The 16,883-nt window shown below is 43.6% G+C and overlaps 1 protein-coding gene across 4 annotated transcripts in view; it reads left to right on the top strand.

Moving 5' to 3' along the window:
• The first annotated feature begins 4,568 nt into the window (after nucleotides 1–4,568).
• Nucleotides 4,569–16,883, top strand: part of clip2 (CAP-GLY domain containing linker protein 2) — a 142,390-nt gene continuing 130,075 nt past the window's right edge. For 2 of the 4 annotated variants that reach the window (XM_072589418.1, XM_072589420.1), the window contains exons 1-2: nucleotides 4,569–5,334; nucleotides 5,443–5,673. In XM_072589418.1, coding sequence (XP_072445519.1) covers nucleotides 5,571–5,673 — 103 coding nt within the window. In that variant the 5' untranslated portion in view covers nucleotides 4,569–5,334; nucleotides 5,443–5,570. The remainder of the gene's footprint in view (nucleotides 5,335–5,442; nucleotides 5,674–16,883) is intronic. The other 2 variants (XM_072589419.1, XM_072589421.1) reach the window with 2 other exon arrangements.

Here is a 16,883-nt window from a genome sequence, read left to right as displayed (position 1 = left end):
CCAAAGCTCTCCCAGTGTGACCCCTTTTCACGTGTATCTCGTGCATAGTTTATGATGAATACTTTTACGTTCATCAACTCAATCCTGTTTGCATCTCTCAGCGATTAGTATGGTCAGGACTATCAGTGGGCAGAACACATCACTGGATCAAACACATCATCCTTTGACCTGTTTTGCCTGTTGATATTCCTGGTCCCACAATCACTTCTGCACTCACCAGGCATTCCCACAATTCTACATTACTGACGCATTTCCAAGAATTTTGTATTTTATCCAGTGCTTCTCTTCTCAGAAATGAACTGAGCAATAAGATGAGCCTCCTCAAGTTTATGTTACGTAGAAACATAGAAGATAGGAGGCCATTTGGCCCTTCAAGCCTGCTCTGCCTTTCATCGCAATCATGACTGATTATCCAACTCAGTAACCTAATCCTGTTTTCTCCGCTTTACCTTTGATCCTATTCACCCCAAGTGCTATATCTAGCCACTTCTTGAATACATTCAATGTTTTGGTATCAATTACTTCCTGTGGTAATGAACTCCACAGGCAGGTTCATGTGTTGCCACATCTGGTTCATGTGGGCAGGGACCATTCCATCTGGGACACCCTATTCCAGTCTTCCTTCACTCCCAACAACCCCCCGCAGCCCACTGCACCTTTCCCTGCAACCGCCAAAGGTGTAACACCTGCCCATTTACCTCCTCCCTTCTCAGTATCCAAGGCCCCAAACATAACTTCCAGGTGAAGCAGCACTTTACCTGCACTTCTCACGATTCTTTCTACCACATTCACTGCTCACAATGCAGTCTCCTCTACATTGGGAAAATGAAGCGTAGATTTGGTGACCATTTCGCCGAACATCTACGTGCTCCCTGCGGAAAAGACACTGAGCTCCCAGTTGCCTGCCACTTTAACACACCACCCTGTTCCCTGGCCAATATCCCTGTCTCAGGCTTGCTGCAGTGTTCCAGTGAAACCCAGCACAAGCTGGATGAACACCACCTCATTTTCTGCTTGGGGAACCTGCAGCCCTCCATACTCAATATCAAGTTCAATAATTTTAAGGGCTGAACTCTCCCATGTCTTAGCCTCCAACACTACCTAATGTTAGCCACCAACAGTCTCCAGATATGCACCTTCCTAGCCAGATCGTTATGCACTCCATTGTCTGTCCAACTGTTCTACTCTCTCTTTGGGTTTATTCCCAACTATTGTTTACTCCTTAATCTCTCCCCCACCTGATCTTCCTCATATAAACTGACATTTTCCTAGCTACCATCAGTTGTGAGGAAGATCACCACACCCGAAACGTTAACTCTGATTTCTCTTCAGAGATGCTGTCAGACCGGTTGAGCTTTTCCAGCAACTTCTGGTTTTTTGTTTCTGATCTACAGCATCCGCAGTTCTTTCAGCTTTTACGGGTCATGTGTGAGTGAATGATTTCTGCCACATATCTCTGAACAACTTTTGCTTAAACAATATCGGTCAATCTCAAATAAACAATTGACCTGACATCAAATGTCATTTGTGAAAGAGTTCCAGATCTCTATCACCTTCTGTGTTTAAATTGTTTCTTCACTGAAAGCCTACAGCCAGTGATCCCTAGTCCCGGGCTCCTCACCCAGCGGAGTTGGTTTCTCCGTAGCTATGTTCCATATGAAACTACATCAGTTGTTGTAAAAACCTGTCTGATTCACTAATGTTCTTTCAGGAAGGAAATCCATCATGCTTACCCTCTCTGGCCAAAATGTGACCCCAGTACCACAGCAATATACTTGACCTTTAACTGCTGTCTGGATTGGCCTAGCTTGCCACACAGTTCAAGATTCTCATTAAGGATAGGCAACAAGTGCTGGCTTTCCTGAGCCTCACTCTGATGAAAGAATTTTAAAAAGATGTTATCCCTATGTGATTGAAAGCTTTGAAGAAAACATTCCTTTGCCTTCTAGGTTCAAGGAAAGATAAACTTTGACCCTTTCAATTCAGCCCCATTTTTAAGCTGAGAAGGAAAATTGAGTGTTGCTGAGATATTAAGAATATCGAGCGACACAGATATTAATGTGATTTTTGAGAAGATTTGTAGCTCAGGTTGAGGTTCTGGATGTAAGTTTGCTCGCTGAGCTGAAAGGCTAGTTTTCAGAAGTTTCGTTACCATACTAAGTAACATCATCAGTGAGCCTCCGGTGAAGCACAGGTGACATGGCCAAGTTTTTATTTATGTGTCTGGGTTTGTTATGGTGGGTGATATCATTTCCGGTTCTTTTTCTTAGAGGTTGGTAATTGGGGTCCAAATGGATGCATTTATTGATGGAGCTCCTGTGCATGTCTCTTTAATTAGGGGAATTCCTAGAGGCCTGGCACTCAACTCCATCAATGAACACATCAATTTGGACCCATTTACCAACCTCTGAAAAAAAAACAGTAAATGATATCACCCACCTTAATAGACCCAGACACATAAATAGAATGTGGGACATAACCGCAGTGCTTCACCGGAGGCTCACTGATGGATGATGTTACCTAGTATGGTGATGAAATGTCTGAGAACATACCTAACAGCTCAGTGAGCAAACTTACAACCTGAATAGATATTAATAACAGAGTTTTATAGTGATATACTCTTTTTGGAAGCAGTCCAGAGAAGGTTCACTAGATTGGTCACTATTGAGGGACTTTCTAACGAGGAGAAGTTGAGTAGGTTGGGCCTGTACTCATTGGAATATAGAAGAATGACAGGCAACTGTACTTAAACATCCAAGATTCTGCAGACTTGACAGAGTAGAAAAGGAAAGATTGTTTCTCCTTGTGGAAGAGTCTAGGACCAGAGGACATATCTCTGAGCACAGGCCACCAATTAAGATGGAGAAAAGGAGGAATGTTTTGTCTCTGAGGGAGGCAATAGACAATAGACAATAGATGCAGGAGTAGGCCATTCAGCCCTTCGAGCCTGCACCGCCATTCAATATGATCATGGCTGATCATTCCCAATCAGTATCCTGTTCCAGCCTTATCTCCATAACCCTTGACTCCACTATCTTTAAGAGCTCTATCAAATTCTTTCTTAAATGAATCCAGAGACTGGGCCTCCACTGCCCTCTGGCACCTGACAAGAATGACGGTTGCCTGTCATTCTTCCACAGGCGAATCTGTGGAATTCTTTACTGCAGCGGGCTGTTGGGCTTAGTTGATTCATAGCTGAGATAGATAGATTTTCTAATCAAGGGAAGCAAAGCTTATGGGATAAAGCAGAAAGGTAGACTTGAGGACTATCAGATTAGCCATGATCTCATTGAATGGAAGAGCACACATGATGGACCGAATAGTCTATTTGTGCTCTTATATCTTATGGTCTTATAGAGTCATAGAGTCCGACAGTACTGAGACAGGACCTTTGCCCAAACTGGTCCATGCTGACCAATTATATTAGCAACACACAAGTTTACAGTGATGTTGATGTTATTAGCAATTAGGATGATAAAGATATTAATAAGGTAGTGTTAGAAATATTATTAATACGGAATAATAAAGATACTAACACTGAAGGCAATACTGATATTTAGATATCGATTGTTAAACAGTGTTAAAAGTACTGAGGGTGACAGAGATATTAATAAAGGTGCTAGATTTGTTTCCTGTTGACAAAGTAGTGAAAGAATTTAGAATTTGACCTGGGATCTTCCAGCACAAAACCTCAAACAGGGGCATATCACTGAATGGTCTCACAAACTCTTAACATTCGCCTGTACCTGTGTTTTAGTTTTTGCCACTGTTTACCAATTATTTACTTATCTTTGCTACTTAACTCTGTGATCTGCCTGTATTGCTCACAAGACAAAGCTTTTCACTGTGCCTCGGTACACGTGACAATAAATTCAATTCAAGTTCAATTCAATATTGTTGGGAACTGTACCAGTACAGCCAAAGTGAAATGGGTTTAGTTAACCTCAGTGTCATTACTAAGGGGACCAGGTTTCAGGTCTAAAACACCTAGAATCCAGCATGAACTGGCAGTTAGCATTCTGTGGGCCCATGAAGATTGGAATTAGACTGGTCAAACTCAGGAGATGTTGAATCATCACCCCGCCCTGGGCTGAATTGGATCTCAAGTCTCAGAAGGGATTTTCCATTACCACAATCCAGTGTGGCACCCAGCGGCTCAAACATGTCTCGATGCTGTAGGATCGCACCTGACAAACTCTGGCAGATATTCGACTGCAGGTTGCATCACAGCTTGAGCCTGAAGTTTGTTGGATGAGACATTAAACCAAAACCCTGCCTGCCCTTTCCAGTGGATGTTAACCCCCCAGTGATGCAGTAATAGTTACCCTGCAGTCAGGTGATCTGTTGGTGGGAGCTTGCTTTGTGCAAATTGGCTCCTGGACATGACAGCAGTGACCACACCTCAGCACTACCTGATCTGGGACATCCCCTAGTGGTGAAGGTTATTTTGGATTGTGTAAATGTAAATCTTTCTTTAACATTATAATTCTCACGGAATGCCTGTTTGTTTACGCTTTCCAGTAGGGGTCAGGGTTCGGAGTGAGCAGGAACAAGGACTTTGCTTGATTTCCTCTTCCCAGTTTGGTCACAAATTGAAAGGAAAACACAAACGTCGGGGGGCGGTTTACAAATAACAGCAACAAAAAAAAAGGAGGGGTTTGTTTGAAGGGGATCTGGTGTATTCCTTGTGGCTGGAATGTCAGAATCCCACATGGCAGCTGTCACTAGCCAGACCCTTTGGCACTCCTACCCTCTCTCTCACCACACGATTGCTATCCTTCTAAGCTGAGGGTCGGCGGTGCTTTCACCAGATTCAAGCTTCCGTCTTTGTTTGCCATTCATTTCCTGCCCCAGCTGCTGCTTCCACACCACACCCCCCACCCACTCCCCACTCCCTCCCCACTCTCTCCCCACTCTATCACTCCCCTTTGTTCATTTCCTCAGCAGAGAGTCAGTCAATCACAGTTGTAAGTAAGTGCCTCCCCGGCTCCTCTGACCGGCATTTGGGAACATTGCATTCACGGGGAGCTCTTCTACACAGCGGCTGCTGGCTTGCATCAACCCAGCGTTTGGTTTTGCTCTTTTCTTTTTGCAGAAAGCTGCATTGGACAGTTCCCTGGCATCTCTCCCGTCCTTCCAGTGAAGGGGACAGTGTGTGTGTGTGTGAACTCCATGTGACCAGGGTTGCTGTCAGCTCTTTCTCAGCATCTTTCCATCCGAGCAAGGCACAGACAGAGAGAGAGAGAGAGCTGCAAGAAGACTCCAGTGCAGGGGCCAGGACACTGAGAGTGGCTGGAACAGCAGGGAGAGAGCTGCAGGAGAGGACAGAGACGGGTAAGGGGGCTGCTGACGCTGCAGTACTGACTACAAAACACTCCATGCAGATTGCTCCAGACTGTGATGCATTTTCGTCTCATCTTTGTGTATTTTTTTTTGTTTCAGATGAGCAGTCGGTTTCTGCAAGGAAGGCAGCAATGATAATCTGGAGGGATGTGTGATCTCCACTCCCAGTCCACCTGAAGAAAGAGCCGTGTCGACTGGTGAGAGAGGAAGAGGCAGCCTGTGGGGAGATGAGCCTGCTGAAACCCAGCGGGTTAAAAGCCCCAGGCCGGGGCAACAAGCACGCTAGCCCAATGGGCCGTGGCTCTGCAGCAGTCGCTGGGCCTAAAGAAGGTAAGGCACAGTGAGAATGAGCTGGGAGGGAAGGAGTCAGTGCGAGACCAGCAGCTCCATTCCCAGATCACTGCAATGCTCGGGGTTTCTTTGAGACGCACAGATTCTTTGCCTTTGCACCTGCTGAAGGGATGACACACAGGAGCCTTCTTTCTGAGGAAAGGGAAAAATCACGCGAGGCCCTATTGTGTGAGGCATAATTGTAATTACCATTGGAGCATTCCAAACTGCTGTGAAAATTAATTTACCTGTCTTCACACAGTCTTGTGGCGTTCAGCCTCAAATTTTAGTTGATAACATTGCTGTGAAGCTTAAGACTTTATGCTATATAAATGCAAATTGATATTATGAATTAAACATTGTAATACAGCACAATAAAAGCCTTTCAGTCTGTGCAGGTCAAAACCCAATTATTCTAAACCCATTTTCCACCTCAGCCCATAGTCTTGGTGTTGTGAGTGCACATCTAAATGCTTTATAAATGTTATGAGGGTTTCTGCATCTCCCACCCTTACAGGCAGTGAGTTCCAAATTCCCAGACCCCCTGGGTGGAGGATCTTTTGGCATATCCCCTCAAAACCTCCTGCCTCTTATCCATGTCACTGATCCCTCAATTAAGGGGAAAAGTTTCTTCCATAGCTACACTATCTATATCCTTTGTAATTGTATACAATTCAGTCATGTCCCCTCTCAGTCTAAAATGTTCCAAGGAAGATATTCCCAGTCTGTCTAATCTGTCCCCAGAACTATATCTCTCCAGCCCAGGCAGTACCCCAGTAAATCCTTGTATTCTTCAAGTTAAATGCTCAGGGACTATCTTTTAATTTTCAAATCCCATTCCTTTTTTAGTGTTCCTTAGAGAATGTGGTGAAAACCACCTTCCCTCAAAGTTGACCTTTTCCTTTTGATGGCTACATTTCTTCAGAGTGTTTTGAATACTTTGAACAATTACTGAATTTACTCCTGTCCCTGAAATTAAGCTTCTGCAATAGCTTCAGTCCTCCAGAAAATGAGCAGAATGATGCAGGTTGGGTTGAAAAAAAAGGATTTATTTCTTGTGAGACTCACCGGTAACTAATGTGTCACAGCCTCCCAAAGATTCATAGAAGAAGAAGAATCTCTACAGTATGGAAACAGGTCATTCAGCCCAACAAGTCCACACTGACTCTCCAAAGAGTCATAGAGATGTACAGCATGGAAACAGACCCTTCAGTCCAACCCGTCCATGCCAAGCAGATATCCTAACCTAATCTAGTTCCATTTGCAGCACTTGGTCCATATCCCTCTAAATCCTTCTGGAGCATCCCACCCAGACTTACGCCCCTACCCTAATCCTGTATTTGCCATGTCTAGTCCACCTAATGTACACAGTCCTGAACACTATGGCCAATTTAGCACGGCCATTCCACCTACCTGCACGCCTTTGGACTGTGGGAGGAAACTGGAACACCCAGAGGAAACCCATGCAGACACAGGAAGATGTACAAACTCCACACAGACAGTCACCCGAGGCTAGAATTGAACCTGGGATCCTGGTGCTATGGAGCAGCAGTGCTGACCACTGTCCTGCCCTAAATTGCCCATCTTTCCTGGAGCTCCATGTTTGAACCTCTGCATCCCTGTCACAGTATCAAAACTATCCTTATCCAAAAAAAGGCATCTTATACATCTGTGCCAAAAATAAAGTGTTTATCTTCTTTCTCAATCTGATTACAGCCTATTTAACCATATCACCTTCCTTTATAATTTCTCCAAATTTATCTAGCGAGTTGGACGACACCCAGCTGATTCCAGCCTTCTCTCTCACACAAAGCTAGTGAATCACCCACAATGGATTTTCTTCCCATTTTTTCACTGTCTAAGTAATGTTTTCATGATTTCATGGAATCAATATTGGCATGGCACATTTGGCCCATCATTTCAATGCTAGCATTTTGAAGGAGCAATCCACCTATCACTATCCTCCAATCTCTGTATGCATCTCTGACATTACACCTTTTTGATCATAGAATATTTAGAACATGTGGAAAAGTTATGGCACAGAAGGAGGCCATAATGCCATTTTGTCGGCACCTGCCAAAAAATGAGCTGCTCCACCTAATCTCATTTTCCAGTATGTGGTGCGCTCCCTGGAATTTATGGGACTTTGGGTGAAGATCCAGTCACCGTTTAAGTGACTTGAGGACTTCTGCCTCCATGACATTTTCAAACAGTGAGTTGCAGACCCCAAGGATTCCCTGTCTGAAAAAGCTTTTCTTCATGTCCGAATATGGAAGATTTGGAGAGATATGGGCCAAACACAAGAAAGTGGGGCTAGGGTGTTTTGGGAACGTGGTCGATGTGGACTAGTTGGACTGAAGGGTCTGTTATCATGCTGTATGACTCTATGACTGTGAATCTATTCTCTGTGCCTCCCGTTTCTTATCCAAATGCTTTCCCCCGGTCATCCCAAAGCACAGAATCTACTTCAACCTGCGTGCTGACCACACCCAATCTCATCACACCACCAGAAAAAGGAACAGAAAGCACTAGAGAAACTCAATAAGTCTCTTTGGAGAGAAAGCAAAGTCAACATTTTGAGTCCTGTGATGCTGCTTCAGAGCAAGTAGTAACTAAGAAAAGGTGGCTATGTATTCTGAAGACCAGGGAGAGGGGTAAAGGAGTAAGTGATAGACAGAGATGGAGCCCAGAGGGAGAGAAAGACCGTTAGACAGTAGGTGAAAATGGTTTGCTTGGTCCCCATTAACAGCTTTGCTTTCTCTGTGACCTATAATTATCCATCCATTCTTCTTCTGCTTCCCTCTCTTTTACTCCCTCTGGGCTGCATCTCCATCTACTGCTTACTCCTTTAATACCCCCACCATGCCCCCCCCCCCCCCCCCATCTTCAGAATATATATCACCTTTTCCTAGCTACTCCTAATTCTGAAGAAGGGTAACTGGACCTGAAACGTTAATTCTGCTTTCTGTCCATGCATACTGCCAGACCTGCTGAGTTTCTCTAGTAATTTTGGCTTTTGTTTCAGATTTTCGTCATCTTCAGTTCTTTTGTACTATCGCGCCACTCTCTGGACCCCTCCCACTTACATCCAGTACTGGATGTGCAGTAATTTCCTCCAAATAATTATTGGGAAGATGAAAGGCGTTCCAAACGCCATTCCCTAGCCACCGACACCATCCCACAACAGTCACAACTGTCTGAGGCTGAACTGGACTCTGCAGTAGCTGGAGTGTTATAATTGACATTGAAGTGGAATTCCCAAGCACCTACCTGTGCCATCAGTACTAACCCTATTCAACTCTGTTGTTGAAATGCTCAGCAATAATTGGAAACATGGAAGTGGTAGACACTTGGAATAAGTATCTTTTATTTGTCCTCAAAGTAGAAGACTCAAAATATATCTCAAGAATAGTGGAAAATCAGGAGGATAAAGGGTGGGAGGAACACAAAATGATTATTGGAGAAAATTTATAGAAAATTAATAGGACCAAGGATTGGGGAGTGTAAGGATGGTCTAAGGCCATGACAAATGTGATTTAAATGCAAGTATTTCTTTCTTCTTACTTGTTTAATATGTAACTAAAGCTGATAATTACTTGATACCAGTAAAAACTGCAGAAAATTTCCAGTTCCAGCACAGTGGAGAGAAAGACGTTTAAAATGCTTTTTAGATTAAGTGGATAATGTGATGAGGCAAATTAAACAATGACCCTAAATCATGAGATTTAACTGGTTTGAAGTTGGTGTGTTTTCTGGAAATGTTACTATCTCCACCTGGGATTGTCAACACCAATGTAGAGTTGTTTGTTTGTGAGCATGCTGGTGCACTTGATCAGTCTGAGAAAGTTAAAGGGCCTATTATATACAGATTGAAAAGTGTGTGATCTGCTTCATTCAGCAGACACTTGAATCTACTGAGTGGTGCCTGTCTTCCATTACGAGGAAGATTGGAAATTGCATTCCTAAGTAATATATTGATTTTCTTTGTGTGTGTAATGATGGTGAAAGGTTGACTGGTTGCAGACATGTCAGGCTGCAGCATTGACAATGTTGTCTAGCAACAAGCTACTGACTTGGTAAAATGTCATGCAGTAGAGTTTGCATTCAAAGAATTGGGCAGCATTTGCTACGTGTTACAGAGTCTTGCACGTTAAATGTCCCCTTCCATGCTCCCTTTTGTAAACTGTTCAACTGGTAACGATACTGTTACTTTGGTGTTACTCAGTCTGTAGTATCTAATGATATGCTGATACAGTTTGGTGATTATATGAGGGGACGAGACTGGTGGGGAGCAGAAAGGCCAACTTTGAGCAATCGAGCCACTTAATCTGTTTCTTTACAGGAAACGCCACATGCCAACAAGTCCTTTGACCACATGGAACATCACAATTATATCCACTTCTATCTTTATTCAGTGTCTACAAATGTAAACATTCCAGCACAGAAAGCTTAACAGCAATTGAGAGGGGCATCTGATTTCAATTCCTCTTCCCAGCACAGATTCCATCCATACCCTCCCTTCCAATCTGGCCAAGTTATCGACTTGAGTGGCTGCGGTGTGTTGCATTTACCCATTGATCTGTTGGGGGATCCTTCTTATTGAAGAAAGTGTAGGCATGGAGTAGACTTCACTGAGTCATTGAGACAAGAAAGCGTTGGGTGGTTCATGTTTGTGGAAAGTTACGTCGAATACACTGAGTGACATTTTGTACTTGACAGAAAATGGTTAGGGGCAGATGCCCTCTGTGCCAAAGGGCAGTTTCTATAATTCATCTCTGCACTGGAAGCACTAATACATGAATGCAAACATTGGTGTCCCTGTATTCATCCAGATGGAGGGGCAGCATTTAATGTAGTGATGGGGATATTGAACTTTGGTTGGAGAGCCAGCGAGAGTCTGGCATCGCCTCTTAAAGAAGGCATGGTGGACTGAGTGCCTACTGGGTTCTTAACTGGTCAGTGGTCTATCTTTGTCAGGGTCAGGGAGACTCTGGGGAAGTGGCCCCACCTTCTGATGGCCAGAGGGCAGCAGCTCATTGCTCAGCAGCACCACATGAGAGCTGGTGGCTGGTGCTGGTATTACACCCACCTGAGTCTCAGCAGCATGAGAGACCAGTGATGGTGTGAGGTTCATTGAAGGGGTGCAGCCAGTGGGGAGAATGGGGTGAAGGGGCTAAGCAGCGAGGATGGGATGTGGATAGAAGCTGCCGAGCTTCTCTATTAGCCTCGGAGAGCCTTTGAATGAGGATCCTACTCCCACTAGAAGCCCGCAAATACCCCCAAGGTTTGTTTTTCATGCTGCCTGCGTGGTGAGACCCCTTTCAATGCCCTTTTAAGAACCTCAGTTAGTGATGGGGTGAGAATGTTGTCCACTAGCCTTTCCACTATGTACATAAACAAGAGAGAGTTGAGAAGTTGCTAGAGTGTTCATCCTCCAGCCTGAATAAATAAGAGAATCCATTTTTTCCTACTGTCTCCACAGACAGTACTCAATCAATTCATGTTGTAATTCTCTTGTTGAGACTGGGTTGATTACCATGAGGGCAGAGTGCTGGGCACTGCTGCTCTCCAGTTAACCCCAAGGTATTAGTAACTGGCACTACAGTATTAGAAAGCTAACAACCGGGCTTAAATTGGAGTACATAAGACCTTTAAGCTTGTGTTCGGAGAGGGATAGATTCCAGCCAGTTTTATATCATATTACAGTTATACAGGGACACTACAGAAGCTTTTGATGTGATTTTTGAAGTGAGATAAAACTGGCTTTGCATTGATGCATCTATATTTTGAGAGGATTTTGATTTTCTGGAACATTATGAGGCAGAATTGTCTGAGAGACAAATCACCGTTTTAACCCCTTTGAAAAAAGCAAATGGTGAATTTGCCCAGCAATTCCTGAGTTTTAATGAGTTTACCCAGCTGCCTGACATTGGCTGCTAATACAAGCCATTGTCACAGCCACAAATGGACATTCTGTGCTAAATTCAGGCCGTGCAGAAATTATTGCACCTGCTTCCAATTTTCCCTCTTCAGAGTGGCTGGGGTGAGAACAGCCAGCAAGTTATCATCGTCTCTTATTGAGTACCTCTTGTCCGTCACACCCCTCTATCACACTTCCAAGTGGCGCACTCAACTGTACCACACTTTGAAACGGAGCACAGCAACTTGTATTTATTTAGCATCTTTAATGGAATAAAACAGACTGCAGTGCTTCAAGGGGTCATTAGAAAACACGATCTGACACTTAGCTGCAGAAGGCAATATTAAAACAGAGACTAAAAGGTTGGTCAGAGAGGTCAGTTTTAAGAGGGGGAGATGATGGCCTAGAGGTATTATTGCTAGATTCTTAATCCAGAGATCTAGGAAATGTTCCGGGGCCCCGTGTTCAAATCTTGCCACGGCAGAGGGGTGGAATTTGAATTCAAGAAAAAAAATCTGGAATTAAGCGTCTAATGATTGTTGGGGGGGAACCCCATGTGGTTCACTAATTACGAGGGAAACTGCGAAGTAACCATCTGCAATTAGAGTCACTCTTGGACAATAAATGCTGGCCTAGCCAGTGATGCCCTCACCAATGTATTTTTTAAAAAATCTCTTAAAGGAGGACAGGGAGAGATTTAGGAAGGAATACCAGGGCTTCATGTCCAGCTATTGAAAGCATGGCTACCAACGGTGCGGTGATTTTTAAACTTGGGGGTGTTCGAGTCTAGAAATGGAGGTAGACCAATATCTTGGAGGTTTGCGAGTCTGGTGGAGATTATAAGGACGGGAATGAGGATTTTAAAGTCTGTTTCACCAGGAGCTGGTGCCATTCAGCAAGTGCAGGGGACAAGGGGGAAATGGGATTTGGTTTGAGTAAGGGTGCTGTATTTCACATGTACACCCATGGACAATACCAGTGGAAGATTGCTCATTTGCAACGGAAGGATAAGGGGTTGGATTTTCACTAACCAGGCGGTTAGCTTGCATTGGCCAATTTCCTAACTCGGGAAGACCTGATAAGTTTAAAGGGTCCCATCACATGCTATTGTTGGACCCTGGGAGGATGGGGCACGATTGAGCCTGTCCTGCAGCCTCTGGAGGCAAATCAGAGAATGCCATGGAGGCAGGTAAGTGCAGGGGTAAGCTGAGTAGAAGACGTGCCTCAGACCTTTAAGACTTTGGCCCAGCTGTTGGGTCCTTTAACCCTCTCTCTGTGCCCCTCACCAATCCACCTCAATGGCCACTTTGGTCGGGGGGAGGGGAGGAGGCCTCAGGAGATGAAAAAAATTGTTAGGACATGTTCAGAAGAAAATCCTCTCACTTGTGGAAACCCATTCAATGAGGTTAACTGCCCTCTAATGGCCAATCAGTTATAAAAGCAAAAATGTCTATTCAGTAATCACTGCAAAAATAGCTAATCCTTTAATATATTCTTAAAACTGTCAATTTTCAAAAACATTGATGTCTCTACTGTAAACTAATGATATAGAAGTTATGAATTACATGATTTGGAAATTAGGTCATTTTAAACCTGGGGTTACTGTATTTTCAAATTGCACAGCAGATTTGCATTTTGTGCCTATATTTTACTAAGGAAATCTGTAGCAGCAGATTTAAGTATTGAGGATTGGATGTTTGCATCTGGTTCCCACCCGCCATTTTTAAAGGGGGCTGGAGTCACTTGGATGTTAATTTTTCCTGTTTGTTTGTTTAAATTAGTTAATCTGGTTGTGGGTTTTCATTTAAAAAAAAAGACTGAGATCAATAATACAAGTCAGGTCAGTGTATCCAGGGACTTCAGCACATAGATGGAGTTGGGATGGAATCAGTAATGACTTAACTGACGGGCTGATTGGCCGACACTATTTTTATAATCCTAAAGTGTGGAATGAGTTGAACTTTCACCTGCTTTCTCAACTCAACCTATCAAATTGCAAGCACAAAATGTATTAAAATTGCATCCTGACTCTAAATATAATTTCACACCCCAGAGTTACTCCTGGCCAATAGTATTCATGAAATTCATTTGGTCCACTTGCCTTCCTTTGGCATACCACTCCCAGATCCTCAAATAGTGATCTTTTAAAATTTATTCCAAGTTTAAAATCAAAGTTATCAGCTCTGATTGAAAATATTGAACAACAGGACACAAAGTGATTTAAGTTGAGAGGCTGTTGCATACCCTTCTTTGGGAGGGGTAAGGAACAGAGAGTTCTATGATTTCAAATCTCATTTATCCAGTGTTAACTTTCCAACAAATGCCCTTGTGAATCATTTCATCAACCTTGATGATTTCACAAGGCATTTTAAATCCTTAACGGATCCCCTTCTTACAACAAAAGCAAATGAGTTCTGCAGGTCACATCGCACAACTTTTGTTCTGAAGTTGTTCCTCTTTTAAATCCTCCCAAACATCAACTCCTGTTTAAAATGCCCAGCAAAATCTTCAGTGTTCATCTCTTTATAGACACAGATTGCAACTCCATGTTAGATGCGATCTATCAATCTTGTCAATTTTAGTAGTTTTTGTTTAATGGTTTATATAGTTGCTTACAAAGGAGCAATGTTTTTCTAAAAAAGATCCAGCAAGATGTTGTTAGAAAGGTTACGTTTGACATTTTATACAGTTGTTTATATCAATAACATTTCCATTTATTTGTCAAGAAGACAACATCACTTGATGAAGATGGTGAATGACCCTTTTAAAGACGCTGTGTATTGAAGTTTCTCCTCTTAACATGGAGTCAGTATGACGGAGACATGTTTAAAAAAAGTTTTATTTAGTTTGTACTACTTTGGCATGAAACCCTTTCCAAAACATTAACTTCTTCAACCGTACATGCCAAGTGGATGATTCATCCTCCCCTTCTCCCGAGCTCTGCAGCATCATGGATATGCTGGTCTTCACCCAATTTGCTTTACTCCATCTGATGTCAGGAAGCAGCTGAAAGCTCAGGATACAGCAAAAGCTATGGTGCCTGAGAATATCCCGGCTGTAGTATTGAAGACCTGTGTACCAGAATTAGCTACAACCCTAGCCAGGCTGTGCAAGTGGCAACATAGGTATCTACTCTGCTCCTGACATTTTTAAAGACTTGGTCAAAACGTAGAGAATTACTGAAGGATGACTGTCGTTATGTCAAGGAGCCCTACCAAGGGCTCAGATGTCAAGGGAATCAGATGGGCAACTCTCTATCTGGTTATTGGAGATGAGTCATCTCAGCCCTAGCACATTATTCATTGACGACCCAGCCCCAGATGTTGGATTGTATTATCAATAACCTTCCCCTCTTCAAGAGATCAGAAATGGGGGTGTTCGCTGATTGGATAATGTTGAAAGCAAAGAGGTGCTTCTGCAGCTGTACAGGGCCCTGGTGAGACCACACCTGGAGTACTGTGTACAGTTCTGGTCTCCAAATTTGAGGAAAGACATTCTGGCTATTGAGGGAGTGCAGCGTAGGTTCACGAGGTCAATTCCTGGAATGGCAGGATTGCCTTACACGGAAAGACTGAAGCGACTGGGCTTGTATACCCTTGAGTTTAGAAGACTGAGAGGGGATCTGATTGAAACGTATAGGCTTATGAAAGGACTGGACACTCTGGCAGGAGGGAACATATTTCCGTTGATGGGGGAGTGCCGAACCAGAGGACACAACTTAAAAATACGGGGTAGACCATTTAGGACAGAGATGAGGAGAAACTACTTCACCCAGAGAGTGGTGGCTGTGTGGAATGCTCTGCCCCAGAGGGCAGTGGAGGCCCAGTCTCTGGATTCATTTAAGAAAGAATTGGATAGAGCTCTTAAAGATAGTGGAGTCAAGGGGTATGGAGATAAGGCTGGAACAGGATACTGATTAGGAATGATCAGCCATGATCATATTGAATGGCGGTGCAGGCTCGAAGGGCAGAATGGCCTACTCCTGCATCTATTGTCTATTGTCTATTTGTGCTTCCTCAAATATTGAAGCAGTCCACAGCTGCACTTGCTGAGGTGTGGACAATATTCAGGATTGGGCTGACAAGTGGATAGAGGATTCACCAACTAATAGACGATAGAGAGATTTGGGATAAAGAGAAACAGTTTCAGGGTAGCAATCTGCAACTTTTGTGCCACAAGGATCAGTGTTGAGGCCATAGTTATTGACAATGTATATTAATGATTTGGCTGAGGGAAAGGAATATATTATTACTAAGTTTGTGGATGAAAACAGGTTGTAGGGCAAATGGTTAAGATGACAGAGTCGGCAGGGGGAAATAGACAGGTAAGCGAGTGGGCAGAAACTTGGCAGCTGGAATATAATGTGGGAAAATGTGAGATGTATGTTTGGCAGGAAGAATAGAGAGGCTGAATTACTTATATGGAGAACAGGGTAAAAACAATGACTGCAGATGCTGGAAACCAGATTCTGGATTAGTGGTGCTGGTAACTATAGCAAGTTACAGCACACAGGGATTTTGGGGTCTTTGTATGTGAATCACAAAAACCTCGGATCCAGATTTGATTCAAGGGGCAAATTAAAGGCATAGTATTTATATGGCGAGTATAGTTAGGCAATGGTAATCCTGGGATCCTATTAGTGGGCGATTCACTGAGGACAACGGCATTGAATATTAAGGTGTGAAGATTAAATTCTTGTTGTAAATGGTCCTGCTTCACATATGTGATGTGAATGACCAGATCTTGTTGCATTTGAAATGGACTCCTTCAGTATCTGAGGAGTCGCGAATGGTGCTGAACATTGTGCAATCATCAGCAAACATCCCCATTTCAGACCTTGTGGTGGAGGGAAGGTCATTGAATCAGCTGAAGATGGTTGGGTCTTGGACACTACCCTGAAGAACTCCTGCAGAGATGTCCTGGAGCTGAAATGACAGATAATAACAACAATCACAAACATCTTCCTTTCTGCCAGGTATGACTCAAACCAACAGAGAGTTTTGTCTCTGATTCCCATTGACTCCCTTTTTGCAGAGCTCCTTGCTGCCACACTTGGTTGAATGTTGTCTTGATGTCAATGGCTGTCACTCTCGCCTCGCCTCACCTCACCCCTGGAATTCATCTGTTTTCTCCATGTTTGAACCAAGTTGAGAGTGTGGTGCTGGAAAAGCACAGCCGGTCAGGCAGCATCTGAGGAGCAGGAGAGTCAACGTTTCGAACATAAGCCCTTCATCTTTCCTGATGCTTTTCCAGCACCACACTCTCGACTTCGATCTCCAGCATCTGCAGT

The sequence above is a fragment of the Chiloscyllium punctatum genome, chromosome 19 (assembly GCF_047496795.1).
Source record: "Chiloscyllium punctatum isolate Juve2018m chromosome 19, sChiPun1.3, whole genome shotgun sequence".
Classification (NCBI taxonomy): Eukaryota; Metazoa; Chordata; class Chondrichthyes; order Orectolobiformes; family Hemiscylliidae; genus Chiloscyllium; species Chiloscyllium punctatum.
Note: the sequence above shows the minus strand (reverse complement) of the source record. Positions and strands in the feature narration are given on the sequence as shown.